This window comes from Oncorhynchus tshawytscha, linkage group LG19 (assembly GCF_018296145.1).
Source record: "Oncorhynchus tshawytscha isolate Ot180627B linkage group LG19, Otsh_v2.0, whole genome shotgun sequence".
Classification (NCBI taxonomy): domain Eukaryota; kingdom Metazoa; phylum Chordata; class Actinopteri; order Salmoniformes; family Salmonidae; genus Oncorhynchus; species Oncorhynchus tshawytscha.
In genome coordinates, this window is record NC_056447.1 from 41,225,650 (window position 1) to 41,245,138 (window position 19,489).

The 19,489-nt window shown below is 47.1% G+C and overlaps 1 protein-coding gene across 2 annotated transcripts in view; it reads left to right on the forward strand.

Moving 5' to 3' along the window:
* The window catches only part of LOC112218773 (cat eye syndrome critical region protein 2), a 49,678-nt gene extending 32,647 nt beyond the window's left edge, over nucleotides 1-17,031 (forward strand). The window contains exons 4-19 of one of the 2 annotated variants that reach the window (XM_024379895.2): nucleotides 944-1,071; nucleotides 1,486-1,566; nucleotides 1,733-1,791; nucleotides 1,908-2,068; nucleotides 3,863-3,952; nucleotides 4,054-4,210; nucleotides 5,684-5,813; nucleotides 5,903-5,940; nucleotides 6,085-6,176; nucleotides 6,321-6,447; nucleotides 6,964-7,331; nucleotides 7,545-7,688; nucleotides 7,870-8,707; nucleotides 9,170-11,003; nucleotides 11,168-11,235; nucleotides 14,107-17,031. In XM_024379895.2, coding sequence (XP_024235663.1) covers nucleotides 944-1,071; nucleotides 1,486-1,566; nucleotides 1,733-1,791; nucleotides 1,908-2,068; nucleotides 3,863-3,952; nucleotides 4,054-4,210; nucleotides 5,684-5,813; nucleotides 5,903-5,940; nucleotides 6,085-6,176; nucleotides 6,321-6,447; nucleotides 6,964-7,331; nucleotides 7,545-7,688; nucleotides 7,870-8,707; nucleotides 9,170-11,003; nucleotides 11,168-11,216 — 4,296 coding nt within the window. In that variant the 3' untranslated portion in view covers nucleotides 11,217-11,235; nucleotides 14,107-17,031. Of the gene's footprint in view, nucleotides 1-943; nucleotides 1,072-1,485; nucleotides 1,567-1,732; nucleotides 1,792-1,907; nucleotides 2,069-3,862; nucleotides 3,953-4,053; nucleotides 4,211-5,683; nucleotides 5,814-5,902; nucleotides 5,941-6,084; nucleotides 6,177-6,320; nucleotides 6,448-6,963; nucleotides 7,332-7,541; nucleotides 7,689-7,869; nucleotides 8,708-9,169; nucleotides 11,004-11,167; nucleotides 11,236-14,106 lie in introns of both variants that reach the window. The other variant, XM_024379894.2, reaches the window with a different exon arrangement.
* The last annotated feature ends 2,458 nt before the right edge of the window (nucleotides 17,032-19,489 follow it).

Sequence of the window (19,489 nt, forward strand, 5' to 3'; positions counted from 1 at the left end):
TTTTACCTTGTCAGCTCGGTGACTCGATCTAGCAACCTTTCGGTTACTGGACCAACGCTCTAACCACTAGGCTACCTGCCGCCTCCTGTTCAGAGGAGACTGTGTGAATCAGGCCTTCATGGTCGAATTGCTTCAAAGAAACCACTAAAGGACACCAATAAGAAGTGACTTGCTTGTCCTAAAGAACACGAGCAATTAGACCGTGGAAATCTGTCCTTTGGTCCGATGAGTCCAAATTTTAGATTTTTGGTTCCAACCGCCATGTCTTTTTGAGACACAGAGTATGTGAATGGATGATCTCCGCGTGTGTGGTTCCCACTGTGAAGCATGGAGGAGGAGGTGTAATGGTGTGGGGGTGCTTTGCTGGTGACAGTGATTTTATTTAGAATTCAAGGCACACTTAACCAGCATGACTACCACAGCATTCTGCAGCGATACGCCATCCAATCTGGTTTGGGCTTAGTTGGGACTATCATTTGTTTTTAAACAGGACAATGATCCAAAACACACCTCCAGGCTGTGTAAGTGCTATTTGACCAAGAAGGAGAGTGATGGAGTGCTGCATCAGATGACTTGGCCTCCACAATCACCCGAACTCAACCCAATTGAGATGATTTGGACTGCGAAGTGAAGGAAAAGCAGCCAACAAGTGCTCAGCATATGTGAAAAGCATTCCTTATGAAGCTGAGAATGCCAAGAGTGTGCAAAGCTGTCATCAAGGCAAAGGGTGGCTACTTGGAAGAAACTCAAATATAAAATATATTTAGATTTGTTTTACTTTTTTGTTGTTGTTGGTTACTACATGATTCCATACGTGTTATTTCGTAGTTTTGATGTCTTCCCTATTAAAAAATATTAAAAAATAAATAAAAAACCCTTGTAAGTTTGTCCAAACTGTTGACTGGTACTGTACATTATTAATCCATAGAATGTTTGATCCCAGGGCTTGGATGCGGACAGCCTGCGCGTGGAGCCGTTGGGTCAAGATGGGAACGGTACCCTCTACTGGTACTTCTATGGTACCCGCATGTACAAAGAGGACCCAGTCAAGAGGAAAGCAGAGCAGCTCCGGTAAGAGGGTTGCACCATAGGACATCAGTTGTAGACGTTGAATGGTTTTGCTTGCCCATAATTCACCAATAAGAGGTCGCAGTATGTGAACACAATGCTAGCGTATATAACCATGTTTTCTATTTTTTTGGATTCTCTGATACTTTACTGTGTGTGTGTGTGTGCGCATTTATATATGCGTTCTGGTTTTTGTAATGCAATGACCTATGTAAACAGTAGCACTTCCTACTGCAAATTATGTTTTCTAAGGAAGGACAAAGTGGGCACCAACATAGTTAGTTATTCTCCGTAACTACATGTACTTGTTAGAGGTTAATTACACGGGTCACTCCGGTAATAGCTACACAGGTAAAAGGCCTGTGTAATTTAAAGTGTGGGCGGATATTTGTTTTTCATGATTTTGTCCCCCCACAGTGAAGCCCTTGTGATCAAACCAGCAGAGAAGAGGAAAAGAGGAAGACCACCAAAGAAGAAAGTGGAGGAGATCCAGCTAAGGTGACCAGCAGCAGGGTCTCTCCTTTGTGGTCTCACGTTCTCTCCGCTCTCAAACAAAATGTCTCCAGAGAAACAAATATTTTCACCAGCTTTGTTCCCCAGTCCTTGTTCATGCAATGCTTTGGAGTGCATGGTAAATACCTAACGGGCTGTCCTTTTGTTTCAGTGAGGTGGAGAACGAAGTGAAGAAGGAGAATGGACTGGAAGGTCTGCACTCAGGCACAGGTGAGAGCAAAAAGACAAAGCTATCAAACATGGTCAACTTCTACTCCTGACTAGAGATGTATATTTGATGCTGACGATTGGGACTCATGTTGACCATGATGTGTCTGTCCGTCCAGACCGTGAGCGTGGCGCTTGGTCCCTGGTGTGTGACACAGAGGAGCAGTGGGCCAGTCTGGCTGAGAGAATCAAGGACAAAACGTCCCCCCAGGACCGCCACCTCTACCGCATCATCAGCCAGAACTTCCTCCCTGAGATCAGCAGCATGATCGAGCTCAAGGTCAGACAGCTCTCTTCTCTCCTCACTCTTCATTCAGACATTGACTCCAGGAGGCGTTGGGAAGTGGAGGCTGGCAGGGAGGCTGTGTGATGTACCTACAGGTGTGGAGGCGGACTGGTCTCTGCTTGCCCAGAACACCAGCTTCCTACAGAGCCTTGGGCCCAAAGCATGTCTGTCTTTCACTGTGGACCAGTTGCCCTGTGTGCAGCTGCTGCTGGCGTGACAGTCGGGGCTGGGGACGCTCATTTATCACTAGTTTTTCTTCTGGGGAATGAGACTCGCCTTGGGAGATTGACGCCATGTTTTAACTGTTCAAACGCTGCCCTTTTAAGACATTGCATACTCATTTATCTTTGAGGATACGTAGTTAGACAGTATATCTGTTGTGAGACGAGCACATTCTGATTGGTGGTGGCTGCTATCCCTAGCCCACCATTTCCTAGTGTCCTCTTGTCTGATAACACACACTGGCCCTGTTGCTATAGAAACCCAACACAGCCTGCCGGTCTAAAGCCCTTTGGCCATTCTGTCGGCATGGGGTCATTCTCTAATGATCACCCAATGGTGACCTGTCCTTCACGGCCAGCATGCCTGGCTGGGATCTTTCTGGACATATTCACAGTTCTCAAGCTGCTGAACATTCCCTTCCCACCGGGTGCAGGCTCTGGCAGTACAGAGTATGTGTAGCGTGTGTGAGCGCACACTAGCGTGGATTCCTCCAGTTCCCGTCCACAGCCCTGGCCATCACAGCCATTTGGGAGGGGAGCTGACGGGAGGCAGGCACTCACCTTGAGGTGGGATGGAGCCTCTTGATTGACGGCCCTATGCGCTACAGTATTGGCGACCACTTAAGTGGCGACACCAGAGGCACTCCATCTCCTGTGTGGTATTAAGTGCTGTGGGTAATGCAGAGCAGAGGAGCCCCGGGACATGCTGGTGCTGCGGTGCAGAGAGAGAAGACTGGGGGATGGGAGCTGTAGCTTATTCAGCACTTTGACACCCCCTCTAGTTGTGGTGGCGGCGGCCATAAGCACCAGTGGAGCTATCTGCCTTGCTCAAACATGTTCACATGCTGCTGGCAGGCAGAACTCTAAAAGGGGAAAGGGGCTAGCCCTGGTGGTGTTCACAGGCCCGGTCATCTGATGGGCTCTGACAGGAAGCACCAAGCCAATTCCCTGACATAGATATAGAAACTCCCTAGCCCAGAGGGCTCCGCTCTGACTGCAGCTTCCTTCTGTAGTTTTTTTCTTCCATGTTGTAGTCTGTGTATAAATGTTAACGGGTTATATTCTGTGACCAATTTTGATACTCATGGACAGGATTTGGGAACAAAAAAAATCATGTAACTTACTTAGTAATTGCTGCAATATAGGCTTTTTCATGAAGTGGCAATGCTACGATCTGTTTGCAAATGAACACACACAAGAAACAACCCACCCCCACTCCCCTGGCTTTTAGTGGTAATTGTTACATTTGATTATTAATATCACGGGGAGCATGGAGGAGTTTGGTTAGTCAGAGACCCCCTGGGTGGTGGGTAGCGCGGTAGGTGTGGTTTAAAGTGGGGTAGTCAGGGGGTGGGGAGGAACAGAGCCTGAATTGCCAAAGGGCATGTGAACCCTCTCCTCACAGCTCTGCTGGAAGAGCAAAGAGGATTCCCCAGGGTCTGCTTGGGTTTTGGCTCCCGTGGAAGCATTACTTGATCAATGCGACTGCGTGTTATTAATTTTTTTACAAGTGTGAATAACGAACCCACTTGTTTGTGTTTTAATCTTGATTATTTTGCCTCTCCAGGAGAATGAGCAGAAGCAGAGGCTGCTGGACCCCACCCCAGTACGCAGCTCTTACCGGCTCTCTGAGAAACGCATGAGCCAAGAGGAGGAGGTGAGACCAGCTGTGTGTTTGTGTATAGATGGTTCTTGGTGTTCTTAGTGTGTCCTGTCTCCTGTGAGACCCAGTGGACTGATAGTTTCCTGTGTGTCCAGGACACGCTGCAAGCCATAGCTGACGTGGAGCAGCAGAAACAGAGGGATGTGGACATGGACAGGCAGGCCCTGCTGGCAGAGCAGAAACGAGAGGAGGAGATGCTGCTTCAGGAGGAGCGTCAGAGAGAGGAGCAGGAGAGAGTCAAAGCTGTGGAGGGTGAGTAGTGGAGCTGGGAGGGGTAGACTGGGTGAGGCTCGGAGTGTTACACTAATAGACTCCGGGATCAAAGACGACATGATGGATTCTAAAGGACAGCCAAACTCGCGCACACCTCTGCATTTTTATTGCCGGTACCGTTGCCACTGCCCCTGGTTGTGAATTATACCAGGGTAGGATCTTAATTTGACCTATATTGTCACAGCAAAATAATCCTGCAGCAACAGGATTTTAACATTTAGTCCATAATGTTGCTTGATCGGTAGTTAGGTTATTAGCTGGCTAAAAGTAAGCTACATCAAAAGTACTACTACTCTTAATTAATATAACATGCTGACCACACCGCTCGCGTGCGCGGGTGTTGCAAAATAAATGTACACGCACGTTATTCAATCATTGCACCCGCGTCAACGAGCATCTTTGTAGCCTGTGGTAAAATAGAATTTAGTTCTATTTGTGACACTTGACGTGCTGCAAGTCCTGCCTCTAATCTCATTGGTTTTTAGGAGCATATACCTACGTGGGTGATTGAAAGATCCACACTCCAGTCCAGTTGGTGGTGATAATGCACCTTAAAGTTGGTTGCCAACCACCATATGAAGTCAGGAGGAGCAACTACTAGATACGTACTTGTTGTACCCTTTTATCTGTGGATTACTTGTCAGAGTAGAGGACCTTGTGCATTTACGGTACAATAACAACCCAATGTTTATATCCCAATACAAATTAGCTATCAACACAAGCTAGCTAGGTAAATTGCCATAAATATTTCATGCTTTTCGTATTTCTACCTGCGTGTCATGATCGCGTCTGGTGTGGGTGGACAAAATCAACATGCACGCGCGGTGTGGTCCGCATGTAACAGTGTGTTACTGTGGCTTTTCAGACTATTTCTGTACATCAAGAAGCTCATCTGCATTTCTTGCAGTGCAGGAAAATTCTGAGTAGCATAAGTTCAAATTTAAGATCCTACATCTGTGCCGCATTGGGCTAAGAGTGGGAATGTTGAGCCCTTTGAATCACAGGAGTCTCTTCCTCTGTCTGATGTCATCTGTCAACGGTTAATTAACTGCTGAACGACCCTCATGAATGTATTATAGATGAACAGCAGGACCGGCTGAGCTGCCTGGTCTCGGGTGGATCGGAGCCTCAACCCCCCATCTTTTAATCCGCACAGCAGGGGGCGGCCTTTCATGTTGAAAGATAAAGCAATATGTGCTCCTCTGTCTCATCTTTTGATCAGCTATGCCTGCAAGAAGATGGTTGATAAATCACTCTTCCCCGAACTCCTTCAGTCTCTCGTGATGTTATGCCTGGTTTTTATGGACTCTGCGAACCAGCAGATTGCCGGATGGGCAACAAGTGCCCTTGAAACTGTAAGGAGGCTAGGAAGTACCACTAGCGTTGGTGCACTATTCTTTATGCTGTTGTGTGTAATTCATTGTGGTTCCCGTGTTCTGCTGTGTCCCCTAGAGCGAGCGCGGCGGCGGAAGCTGCGTGAGGAGAAGGCCTGGTTGATATCCCAGGGGAAGGACCTGCCCCCCGAACTGCTGCACCTGGAACCCCACTCACCCATCCAACGTGCCCGCAGGACGAAAGCGTTGTAAGAGCACACTACCACTCAACACTAGAGTACTGGTCATTTATGGAGAGTATGGATTTGTTTTGAAAATGTTCAATCTTTTATTGCAGCTATGAAATTGATGATGATTATACAGCGTTGTACAAAGGTAAAGTAAAATAATATGCCCTGTCGTCTATGCAATCATCATTGTATCATATCTGTATGTGTGAAGCATATTGACCTGCTGCAGATTCTTCTGGACAGTTAGCCAGGATGGTGCCTCTATTCTGACTACAACTGTTCTCCACAGTGTTGGAGGCCCTGAAAGCCCACAAAGACTCCTGGCCTTTCTTGGAGCCTGTGGATGAATCCTATGCCCCCAACTATAATGAGATCATTCAGGTGAGCGAAATCACAGTGAAAAAGACGGGTCCAAACTTTGTCAAATGAAGGTTAGATGCCTCGGTTATGAGTTTTTTTCACATTTTAATTTGATGTCATCCATTCCACAAGTAGCAATTTATGTTAGCCCTGATTTCTCCTCAGACTCCGATGGACCTGTCCACCATCGAGAGGAAGCTGAATGAAGGGGAGTACATCGCCAAGGAGGAGTTTGTGTCTGATGTGAAGCTCATGTTTGAGAATTGCATGGAGTACAATGGGGAAGACAGTGGTAAATACACACACTTCATTTTGACCTTAACCTCACGCATGATGTCCCTCAAATGCCTCTAGCATGTGAAAAATATTTTTTGGGATTGACATTGGACTTCAATTATGAATGTGAAATAGATAAATTTGATTAAGTGGAGGAGGAGAGCATTTTGGGGGAGAGCTGGGCTGTAATGTGGCTCTGGCCTTAACAGATTTGACAGTGATGAATGGGGAGGGATTGAGTTGTGCTCCAGTGCACCAGACCCTGCCTGCCTGCCTGCCTGCCTGCCAGAGAGACATTCCAGCCCCTAGCTAAGCCCCCTGTCTGGGGTCATCCATCTGTCTGAATGCTCTCCCCAGGGAGAGGCACTGGGGCCAGGGGTCAACCACACTACGGCCCTCTGGGCTGGTCAGCCTGTCGCCCAACGCTGGGGTGTGTCTATGCAATGGCATTCAGATGATACTCTGATATATGGGTCTGTGTTTAACTGGCCAGATGAATGAGCCCTGTGTGCCTGTCTGTGTTTTTCGGCAGAGTACAGCATCATGGCGGAGTCCCTGGAGCGCTGTTTCAGCCGAGCCCTGCTCAAGCACTTGCCGTCGGAGGACGGTGACACGGACGAAGAGTTCCACGTGTGTGGTGAGGACCGCGAGAAAGACCGCAAGGAGAAGAGGCGGAGCAAAGGCCCCAAACAGGCGGGGCCAGAGCGCTTGGGCCGAGCCACTGAGCATGCCTCGCGCAAACGGACACATCCAGGGGGCAAGGGCAGCACCGCCATGGAGGAGGGGAACAAGGTGGCCCAGCCTCCCCCTCCCACCCACTGGACCAACAGACACCCACACCCCCACAGCATGCCACATGGACAACCCCACCCTGGGAATCTATACCACCCAGCACAGCAGGTAGCTAGGAACGCTTATTTGATATGTAGTTCTTTTTTAGGCTTAAAGGGAGGCCAGGCATGTCAAACAATATTTCACATAGGAGATAGTGCTTTAGTACTTCAGTAGGAGTTAATAAAGAGAAAAACAGTTAAAGAGTAATTTTAGATGAGGACAGATAAATGCATGACATTTTAGACATAATATATTGAACTGTCATCCATTCTGCAGCAGCTCCAGCACCCCCCTGGTCCACACATGTATGGTCAGAGGATGGCCATGGACCCCCGCTACGCCTACCCTCACCCTGGACAGGGACACATGCCCCGGCCTGGAGACCCCAATGCTCACCACATGCCTCAACATTACAACATGCAGGTGAGATCAGATAAGAAAACGATCCCATGGAGTTTTCACATATCTGATGAGGAATTATCTTATCTGCTCTGCTCACAGTGTGCTCAAGCTGAACAATATTTTGTGTGTTACTGCTCTGTCACCGTTGGTTGGTTATATTTGCTGCTATGCAGACATACTGATAGATGTCCTTGTATTCCAGCCACACCTGGGGGATGGTCACCACATTGGCCCTAGATACCAGGTGGGGCCTGATGGCCGGCCTCTCCATCCCCAGCACCACCAGCAGCAGCACCCCTACATGGGTCCCACCCACGGCCCCTCACTGGGCCCCCGACCTGTGGCCCTCCAGTCTGGGGGCCTCTGCACCCCCACGCCCGAAGGCAACATGTACCCGTCCCGCCAGCGCACCGACGGCCACCCCATGCACCCCGGTGGGAACCGTTACCCCGGGCCTGACGTCCCACCACAACACAACTACCCTGCCTTTCGTCCAGGCATGGGCGTGCCTCCTAGCATGTGGTCAGGGATGAACCACCAAGGCCAGCAGAGGCCCAGTGGACCTGGGATGCAGGAGCAGAATATGGCTAACCACCAGCAGCACCCCTATTTTCATGGGGGTCCACGTCCCATGGGCCCCAAACCCTGGCCAGAGCAGCCTGGTGGCCCTGGAGGGTACCCCCCACCCCCAAATAGCCAGTACAGGATGCCCTGTGGCATCAGCACCTCCCCGGGGCCCATGGCCCTGCGGCCTCCCATGCCTCATCAGGACTCACGGCAGCGTCTGGCCTCCATGCTGGAGAGCCCAGAGATGATTGCCCTGCAGCAGCTGTCTGCTTCCTCCACCGGACTCCCTGCTGGCTCCTCGCGCCAGCTCATGGGCAACCTTCAGCAGCAGCCCCCACAGGGAGCTGGCAGCGCACCAACTCAAGCTCAGCCCTCGCAGCACCCACCTCCCCCTGAAATTCACCTGCTGCGTCCTGTCAGAGACGATGGCCCAGATAGCCAGCCTGCCCATCACGCAGACATGCAGCCCAAAGGTAGGAATGATCTTCTTTGCTTTACAACTCTCCCTCTAAGCTTTATGAAAATCAACTTGGATCCTCGTCTACCTCCCCAAAAAATTATATTCAGACTTGTCTGGAGTTCTGACTATATTTCATAAGCAAACTGTCTCTTTGCAATGTGATGTTAATAATTTTTCACAGTAAGTGACTAAGTATTCATCACTTCAATGAAGTCTCGCGGCTTGCTTTGAGGGTGGAACTGAGATGACATGTCATCACACTGCAACTACACTAGCAAGAAGATGTTTTATTTAAAGGACAAACCCTAAACATTTCTTGAACAAATATAATCAAAGATGGTGTTAAGTTTGAGTCTGTGTCTTGAAAAGTAATAGAACATGTTCTCCGTCTGTAGAGGCATAAACTCAGATGTTCAACAAATGGATCCTTTGTGTTCACTGTAACATCCTTCCTCTATATTCTCTGTCCTAACAGAGTTCACATCAGATCACAAAACGACCAACAACAACCATGCAGGAACGCGGATAACCCCCGTCCAGTCTGATCAGGATCGTTCCACAGAGCCTCCCAGTCACCCCACTGGGGGCATGCAGAGCCCCTCGGCTCCAAACTTGGGCAGATCACAGGAGAGGGGTAGCGGGACCGGGGAGCAGGCTGTGTCTGGGCCGGGACACCCACAGAGCTCAGAGACAACCGGCAACCAGGAGGGGGAGAGAAGAGGACAGTCTGTCTGCCAGACTCCCACTCAACAGAACAACCCTTCCATTGTTCCTCCTCCACACCCCCACAATTCACCTCCCTCCCAGAACTCTCCGCACTCCCAGAATGCTCCACAGCATATAACCCAGATCCCCACTCGGCAAATCCCAGAGAATGCCCATCAACACATGATCCAGAATGCACAGCAACAAAACATCCTTCAACATATCAGTCAGAAAGCCCCACAGCAAGGATCCCAAAGCCCTCAGAACACACTTCCACATGTGGCTCAGAATCCCCTTCAACGTGGTCCACAGCCAAGCCCCATGCATGGAATGCCAAAATGCACCCCCCAAGGGGCCCAGCCTGGCCCTGGTCCACCACAGCCAGCCCCTTTCACCTCCCTGCCCCCCAGCCACCCTGTGTCCCAGCTGCCTCCCCAGCCCAGCCCAGCCGACCATGGAGACCAGAGGCCCAGCGAGCCCACTAGCAGAAGGGATTCTGGAGGCAGCTCTGGTAACCCCAGCATGATGAAGTCTGGACCTCCCAACAGCATCTATAAACAACAGCCGTTCAGTCCCAATGTGCAACAGACACAGTTTGGTAACCAGGGCAGTCTGGGGCCAAGGGGACCAGCACCTGGTCACATCCCAGCCATGCCTCCCCACTCTCCGGGTCAGGTTGCTGGAGCCGTGGGCAGCCCAACACATCCACACTATGGTCAACCTATGGGCAGGCCCATGCCCCCTTCAAATCGGCAGCCTTACCCAAACCAAGCTATGCCCCAGACCATGAACCCAAACCATAACCCTGCCGGCTACCCCACCTACCACCAGCAAGGAGCTTCCTATCCATACCACATGGCCCAGCAGCAGCATCTCCAGGGCCACACCAACATGTACCCCCAGTACCAGCAGCAACACTTATACCCCCAGCCCCAGGGCAACAGCCGGGGGGGCTACCCACCTGAGGAGTGGCATAGGCAGCAGCAATACCAGCCTCGCCACCCCATGCCCTCCAACACCTACCTGTCTGCAGCCAGTGCCAAGGTCAATGGGTGCCTGAAGGAGGGCAGCAGCATGGGCTCCCCCCTGGGCTCTGAGGGCTCCGGTGTCAGCTTGATGTCCCCAAGTCTCCTGCCCGAGGGCCTCCATGGAGGCTCTGCGGGGAAGGAGAGCAGCCCAATGAAGCCTCAGCATGCTCGGGTGGAGGAGACCTCAGAGCGGCCAGAGAGCCCTAAAGAGATCCTGGACCTGGACAGCCACAACGCTGCTGCACGCCGCTGGAGTTCCCAGCCCCTGCCTCAAGTGGCCAACTTCCTGTACGACCCCCGAGCAGTGCATCCTGGGATGCAGCAGGGTGGGGCCCCACCCCCCCACATGATTTCTCGGCCTCCATACCCTAGCCAGCCTGGCTTTCCTAGTGGACACTACACTCCCCAAAGACCCCACCCTCACCTCATGGAGGCCCTGCAGCGGCCCCAGCACCTGCCCTTTCACCCGGGACAGACCCGCATGGCCATTTACAGACACCCCCAGACTGAAGGCCACTTCCAAGGCATGACGGTCCAGCAGAGAGGCCTGGCACCTGAACACTTCCTTCACCCAGGGTAAGAAAGAGCTACGCTGAAGATTCTAATTGTTCATTCCTTTGCAGGGCTCCCTTGTAGGGCTTTTTTGCAAAAGAGACCTTGATCTCAATTGGGGACTCCCTGCTAAAAATATGGTTGAAAATAGATAGGTTATTGATGTTTTATCTTATGTCATCTTGTAGGCAGCAGATGATGTCTCCCAGTGGTCCCAGCAGTAAACAGGGAGTTTAAGCAACTCTGTGGAAGCAGGGTAAGTGACTATTCAATGGTGTATTTTGTATTTATTTTGGATCCCCGTTAGCTGCTGACAAGACAGGAGCTACTCTTCCTGGGGTCCAGCAAAATTAAGGCAGTTGTACATTTTAAAAACATTACAAAACATTCGTAACAGATTTCACCAATCAATATTTCAATAAATCACGTCATGTTTCAGTTAGGGCTGTTACGGTGACCGTATTACTGATAAACTGGCGGTCACGAGACATGACCGCAGGTTAAATTCCACGTAACTGTTTAGTCACGGTAACCAGGCTTCTCCAAGCTCTGATGCTGCTGATGGTCATTAGTAGACTACCAAACTTGCTAACTGCCTGGTACTCAGCACTCTATTGTCCCTCTAATCACTCTGACACCAATGCAAATGTAATTTGAAAATCAAACAATTTATGAGCCCATGAGCTCATCTTGCTCAACATTTCTATAGGCTATGCAATTGTGTGAGAACTTAGTTTTGATGGCCTCTATTAAGAAGAGGAGGATTCCATTAGCTTTCTAAAGGCTAGGCCTACTATATTTTCTCAACTTTACTAATATTAAGCACATTGCTTCGCTTTACAACAAGAGTATAGCCTACCTAGCATGAAAATGAACCCCTGCCCCAACAGGCGCATGATAATGGTCCATTTTAAATCAAAACAAATTTCACACATATTATTTAGTATATGTAAAGACAAGATTAATTCAAGAACAATCTGATGGGTGACCAATATTAGCCTATCGCTTGTGAATTTTATATTATCACTTGTGAATCGATATCAAAATCAAATCAAACTTTATTTGTCACATGTGCCGAATACAACAAGTGTAGACTTTACCGTGAAATGCTTACTTACAAGCCCTTAACTCTTCTTGAAATGCACTGTTGGTTAAGAAAATATTTACCAAGTAGACTAAAACAAAAAGTAACACAATAAGAATAACAATATCGAGGCTATATACAGGGGGCACCTGTACCATGTCCGTGTGCGGGGGTACAGGTTAGTTGAGGTAATTTGTACATGTAGGTGGGGGTGAAGTGCCTATGCATAGATAATTAACAGCGAGTAGCAGCAGTGTACAAAATGGGGGGGGTCCATCAATGTAAATTGTCCAGTGGCGATTTTATTAATTGTTCAGCAGTCTTATGGCTTGGTGGTAGAAGCTGTTGAGGAGCCTTTTGGTCTTAAACTTGGCACTCCGGTTACCGCTTGCCGTGCGGTAGCCTACCTGAATGATGCCCGGCTTGTGTGCAGTAAGGCAAGACACAGCTCCTGCCCTTTTTTCTCCTCAACTTTTTCAAATCATAGTCACGCACCTCATGTAGCCTAGCCAATAGGCCTATATGTTTTGATACGGTTTGTATCACAACTTAATTTTAAAGATCTTATTTGGCCACTTAAGCACATTAATCCTATTTACAACGGGTGTAAACCCTACCTGGCATACATACGCAGCACATGAGTTTCAAGTTTGGGGAAGATAATACTAAAAGCATTATATGCATAATTGCATTTGTGGTCACCTTTGAGAATGGTATTTTCCCGCTGATTGATTGGATTTTGGAACATTCACTCTTGTAGCCTACTGCCATGTGCGCATTGCTGCACTTATAATGTGAAGAAATAGCCTAATAGTTGATCAACATTTTAAGCTAATCGTTCTGATCTGTTGCATTAGCCTCATTGCCTTTGAAAGGTTTTTTGATGCTATTGTTTGTATGAATTTAGGATCTATCGCAGCCTGGGACAGTCGAGGGATATGTTTGGAATATTTATTTTTCGCACAGAAGGACAAATTGACCAATAGAATAGGTCAACTTTTGTACTATGGGGGATAGTAGATTGACATAGCCTAGTGCTTTTGCTTTCATTAGGCCTACTCATCTTGTTGGCTGACAAAAAGTAAATATGGACAGTTCTTCCAACGTCTTCAATATGCTCCTCGGCATTTGATAAGAACACGTGCAGTTGCGTCCCCGATGTGTGTCTTCACTTGTAGATTGTGAGAAGGACCCGATCACTTGACGGGCATTGTCTAAGATTTGAGGTGAATGAGAGGTGCTTCAGGGGCACGCAGCCTGGAAATTATAATGATTATATTCCGCCCAAGGACACAACGGCCACTGGCCATAAAAGGCATGGATTCTTTTAGAGGGCATTACGGTCACACAAAGGGGATGCATCCAGGAAATTCAAGGCATTATCAAGTGCTTGTCAAATTGTGAATGAGAGACTGATGAAATGTGTACAGCCTGTGCGAAAAGCTAAGCAGAGCTCATGCCTTTCATGCAACTTTTTTCAGATCATCATTAGTCGCATCATGCAGCCTTATGTATTAAAAATCAAAAGTTGCATAAATAACTCTAAATTAACCGTATAGGGGCACCTGTTTCTTTGTTAACCGCTCAACACAGAATAGCTGCATGTGCGCCCTCCCTCAAATCATTTGGAGAAAATATCCTTTCTATTGTATTCTTCATACTATAAAATAATGCTACGGAATTCTAAGCAAATATTGTCTGCTGTATCAGGGCCTAACATAAGGACAACTCTGTATGAAATAGACTACATTTTCTTCATATCATGTTTCTTTAGACCCGTCTAAAATAAATAATGGATTTATTGTGATGGTTTAGGCTGTATTAAATAGATTTGTTAGACTTTTTAAAATGTAGATGTTCGAAAGGTCCACATCAGACTGTGGAAGCCAGGAGATACTAAATGTGTTTGTTAATTAACGGTCAATTACTATGAGACCGGCAGTTATTTGCTTGAAAATCACCGGCTGACAAAATGTCATGGCCGCCACAGTCCTAGTTTCAATGGTTGATATTCTTGTTTCATTTCTTTTCTCCACAATTCAGGTAAAGGACAAATGCAACAAAACCTTTACACAAATTGGTGCCTGCATATCATCCATGACGACAACCTGTGTGCTTGCCTGTGTCTCTCCTGTCTTAAGACTTTAAATGTGACTGCTGTCGGAACAATGATGTTCTCTGCTGCGGAGCGGTTCAAAATGGGCTCTGTCCTCTGTCTGTGTTCAAGGGCACCAGTAAGTAGGGCTCCCACTGCATCGGACAGGAGATGTGCAGAGTGATACAGGCAATGGAGACACATTTATTGGAGTCTCTTTAGGGAATGAGTTCTTTGCCCCTGGGGATGTCTGCCTGCTTTGTGTGGAACCCTCCCTGAGACTGCCTGTGCAGAGACATGGCTTTGTCTGTCTTCATGCCTGTGGACTCCCAGTCAAGTTCAGACTGTATAGCTGGTCCCTCCCTCTAGGCCTGGCCAGCAAGAACATCTGGAGACCCTGTTTCTCTGTCTGCAGGCTGGTTGCCTGTGTAAACACAGGCTTTAAGTGGTCTATTGACATGGTCTGATTGTGGTGCTCTGTTTGACCTTTTTAAATTATTTTCTCTCACACTGGATTTGTCTGGAGAAGGCTCTCCCCCTTGTCTATAGCTCTCTATGGACTTCCAGCCTGGTCTTCTCAGAGCCTCTCTATGGACAAAAGGAGCTGGTGTGGTAAGAGGAGAGCACTGGTGTTACTTTGTGGTTTTTTTTCATTTTCGTCTCCAAATGTTTTTAGACTCAGGTGTAGAAAAGGAGGTACTTTGAGACTGTAGAGAAGCCGTCATCAGAACCCTGTCGACAGACACACACACACACATGCCTTGCAGTTGCCTTTGTTTCCTTCATGTTGAATGTATGTGTGAATGAGTTCGATATATGTAGATAGATGAACAGCACAGGAGCCCCGCCATGTGACGGGACAGAAGATGATGGAGGATTGCCTTTCGGAAAAAGGAAACCGTTCTGAAAAGGGGAGCTTTCTGTCCATTTTCACCTCAACTAAAACACAGCTTTTCTTGCTGTTCCGGTGTAATTTTATGCATCCTTCAAGACTGCCTTCACTATGAGAATGTATTTTATTTCAGACCTGCAGAGAGCCTTCTCTGCTATGCACTAGGGATAGTCTACAACTACTGGAATTTAGTGGCCTTGGATTCTTTGTTGGTGCTTGTTACCATGTGTATATATGAATATATTATTAAGTATAACTCTTCACTGTAGGTGTCCTCTGTCACAAAAACTGGGGTCTTTTGTGGGTTGGTTCACCACACTTCCATGTGCCCAGCTGGTTGGCATATGCACATACACACAAAGTGAACAAGAGTTGGAATCAACAATTGATGTATTTGTTTTTCTATATTCATGTTGTCACCCTTCCAGCCCAATTATTTTTATTTGGTTCAATGTCATGTATTGCATTCCATACATTTTGTTGAAAAATGTCACCTAAAATGGTAATCCTATTGTAGCTCATTTATTTGTGGTGTTTATTTTATTTGGAACGGTAAAGATTGTCTACAATCACACCCATGCGTGATTATTTCTTTACGTTAGTGCTTCCTCCTCCCCAATTCAATGAACTTAATATGTCCTCAGGGTGTACAGTTCTATACGGGTATTTTAATGAATTATTTGAAGAAGAAGCACCACAAGAAAACATGACTGGAATAGCGACAAATTAATTAACCTAATTTTGTGACGACTGATAAACCAATATTGTTTTTGCAAGGTTCTGTTATTTTTGGTCCTCTTTGTGACAATGGCGGTCTTGCTTACTGTCAACCCATTTGATTTCTGTTTGGGTTTTGTTTTTCATTTTAATATTGTAGCTTTTGTCATTGCCACCATGCATCGGCGAGTGATGCGTCTATCAACAATTTATCTGTGTGAATTGAACTCTTCCCCATCTTAAATCCTTGTTGCACCTGTGAACCCCACAGGTATAGCGATGACAACAAATGAATCTACCTCATAGCCAGTCCTCTGGCATCCACTAAGTCCCTCTACTCAGTCATTCACTCACTCAGACCCCAGCACACACATGGCCTTGTATTACTTTGCTACAAAAGCTCATGACTATGTATACTTTTCCCTTCCATGAGACCTTTGATTGTAAGGTTACTTGTGTCACTAGGGGGTGTGGTGAATGATTGGGCATATGTCTGAGGTCGACAGAAAAGGGCTCTTTTCATATATGATCTCGTCTTACCAGCTGTATAGATTGCATGCCTTCCTGCCACAGGTGAGTCTAGACAACCTGAGCCCTGTGCTTCTATTGAATAGTGTTAGTGTTAGACAGCATAGAGCTGGCAGCGTAGCCCCCTCATTGATAGACATCTATGGCATTAAAAGGAAATGTGGTCAAGGAGGGATGAATATAGGAAAATACTAGCTGTGAGACAAAATGTGTCCCACGATTCTGTACAAGGATGTATTGCCGTTTTACTTACTAAGGAATTTTCATTTTTAGTATTAGCTAGATATGAGGTCTTCTCGGAGGTAGTGTGTTCACTTGCGCTGTCCATGTATGAAGGACAGTGTAGTTGTAAATGGTCTGTGAGGTTGTGATACTGTTATGCAGCTTTGTTGTCTTTGATTGTGTTGACTGCACAAGACATGGAAGTCTGTATGCCTCTACTCTGCTGTCATCCAGTTTGTCTGCACTAGTAAAATGTCTAGATTGGATTAAATGTGAATCATATTTATTTGCTCTTTTACATTTTGTACATGTTTTAACTTGTTTTTAATATACATGTGATGTCTGGTTGTTTTAAGCAGTAGACATTTACCTCCGTAGCATGGCGGCATCAAAAAGGCCCCGTATGTTCCAGTTTTATGTTCACAAGTTTTTAAGACATAGATTATTTTGGAAATAGATGACGTATTTTCTATACTGTACATTTCTTAGAATAAATCACTTTTCCTGATTTTAAGTATGTTGCTTGTTCTCTTTTCTTTGGTACGGATTGGTGAGCTGGGGGTTAGGTGATGTCACTGATAGATGCTTAGGCCTTTTCAAAGTAAGTTTCTTGTCAAGGAGCAGCCGAACTGTCTGCCTGATGGAGCTATTATTCCTGATATCGTTTGTCATCTGACGTCCAACTGTAATCTGCACAGCCGGTAATAGACACTTGTGTTCTCCGGCGTCCGGCTCGTACATAGAACATCCTTCATTTAGGCTGCAAAGGTGTCCGTTTTCCTCATAGATTTTTGTGAAAATTTGGAAAATAATGCATACTGTCTGAATAAAACACAATTTTTCACCACCTTGCTAGTGGCTAATGCTTCTTCCAGATGTTGGGTATCGTGTTCAGCCAATCACGTTGCAGTCTGTTTACCCATGGTCTGAACCTGGTTTTAATGTCTATGGTCTGAACCAATGATTTTATATATACACTAGATGACTGAAGGGTTGCTGTTTTGAAACCACCGCGCCTCCATCTTGGCATTCCCCCACTATTGTAATTGTTTTTATTTTGGATGCTATAGAAATTCATACTTGTAAATTATGTGAGCTAAACCGGGGTTTCCCACACTGTCCTGCCCCCCCTTGTTATTTTCCCAAGCTAGCACTACACAGCTGATTTCAAAAAATCAAAGCTTGAGTTGGTTATTTCAATCAGCTGTGTAGCGCTTGGGCAAACACCAAAACGTGCTCCCAGAGGGGGCCCCAGGACCAAGTATGGGAAACCCTGCTTTGGAGGACTGCTTCTTCTGGGGAGTGCCAATATGGCCAACCCGTGCATTCAAAGCCTCTCATTGGCCAATGCATAGCATCAGCATAATTGGTCTGAATGCTGTGCGCAATGTCTGGAAGTAGCATTAGCCACTAGCATGTGACCTGTATGTAGGCCTACACTGGACATTGCTGAAGAAATGGCCTTTCCACCTGCCACTATACCTGCTTGTCATATCACATGAAGTATAAACTCAGCAAAAAAAAACGTCCTCTCACTGTCAACTGCGTTTATTTTCAGCAAACTTAACGTGTAAATATTTGTATGAACATGACCAGATTCAACAATTTGATACATAAACTGAACAAGTTCCACAGACATGACGAACAGAAATTAAATAATGTGTCCCTGAACAAAGGGGGGGTCAAAATCAAAAGTGACAGTCAGTATCTGGTGTGGCCACCAGCTGCATTAAGTAATGCAATGCATCTCATGGACTGCACCAGATTTGCCAGTTCTTGCTGTGAGATGTTACCCCACTCTTCCACCAAGGCACCTGCAAGTTCCTGGACATTACTGGGGGGAATGGCCCTAGCTCTAACCCTCCGATCCAACAGGTCCCAGACGTGCTCAATGGGATTGAGATCCGGGCTCTTCGCTGGCCATGGCAGAACACTGACATTCCTGTCTTGCAGGAAATCACGCACAGAACGAGCAGTATCGCTGGTGGCATTGTCATGCTGGAGGGTCATGTCAGGATGAGCCTGCAGGAAGGGTACCACACGAGGGAGGAGGATGTCTTCCCTGTAACGCACAGCATTGAGATTTCCTGCTGTGACACACCGCCCCAGACCATAACGGACCCTCCAGCTCCAAATCGATCCCTCTTCAGAGTACAGGCCTCGGTGTAACGCTCATTCCTTCGACGATAAACGCAAATCCGACCATCACGCCTGGTGAGACAAAACCGCGACTCGTCAGTGAAGAGCACTTTTTGACAGTCCTGTCTGGTCCAGTGACGGTTGGTTTGTGCCCATAGGCGACGTTGTTGCCGGTGATATCTGGTGAGGATCTGCCTTACAACAGGCCTACAAGCCCTCAGTCCAGCCTCTCTCAGCCTATTGCGGACAGTCTGGGCACTGATGGAGGGATTGTGCGTTCCTGGTGTAACTCAGGCAGTTGTTGCCATCCTGTACCTGTCCCGCACATGTGATGTTCGCATGTACCAATCCTGTGCAGGTGTTGTTACACGTGGTTTGCCACTGCAAGGATGATCAGCTGTCCGTCCTGTCTCGCTGTCTTAGGCGTCTCACAGTACAGACATTGCAATTTATTGCCCTGGCCACATCTGCAGTCCTCATGCCTCCTTGCAGCATGTCTAAGGCACGTTCACACAGATGAGCAGGGAGCCTGGGCATCTTTCTTTTGGTGTTTTTCAGAGTCAGTAGAAAGGCCTCTTTTTAGTGTCCTAAGTTTTCATAACTGTGGCCTTAATTGCCTACAGTCTGTAAGCTGTTAGTGTCTTAACGACCGTTCCACAGGTGCATGTTCATTAATTGTTTATGGCATGGGAAATAGTGTTTAAACCCTTTACAATGAAGACCTGTGAAGTTATTTGGATTTTTACAAATTATCTCAGAAGACAGGTTCCTGATATTTAAAATATGTATATATATATATTTAAAATATATATGGTTAATAGTGCTTTTTGGCT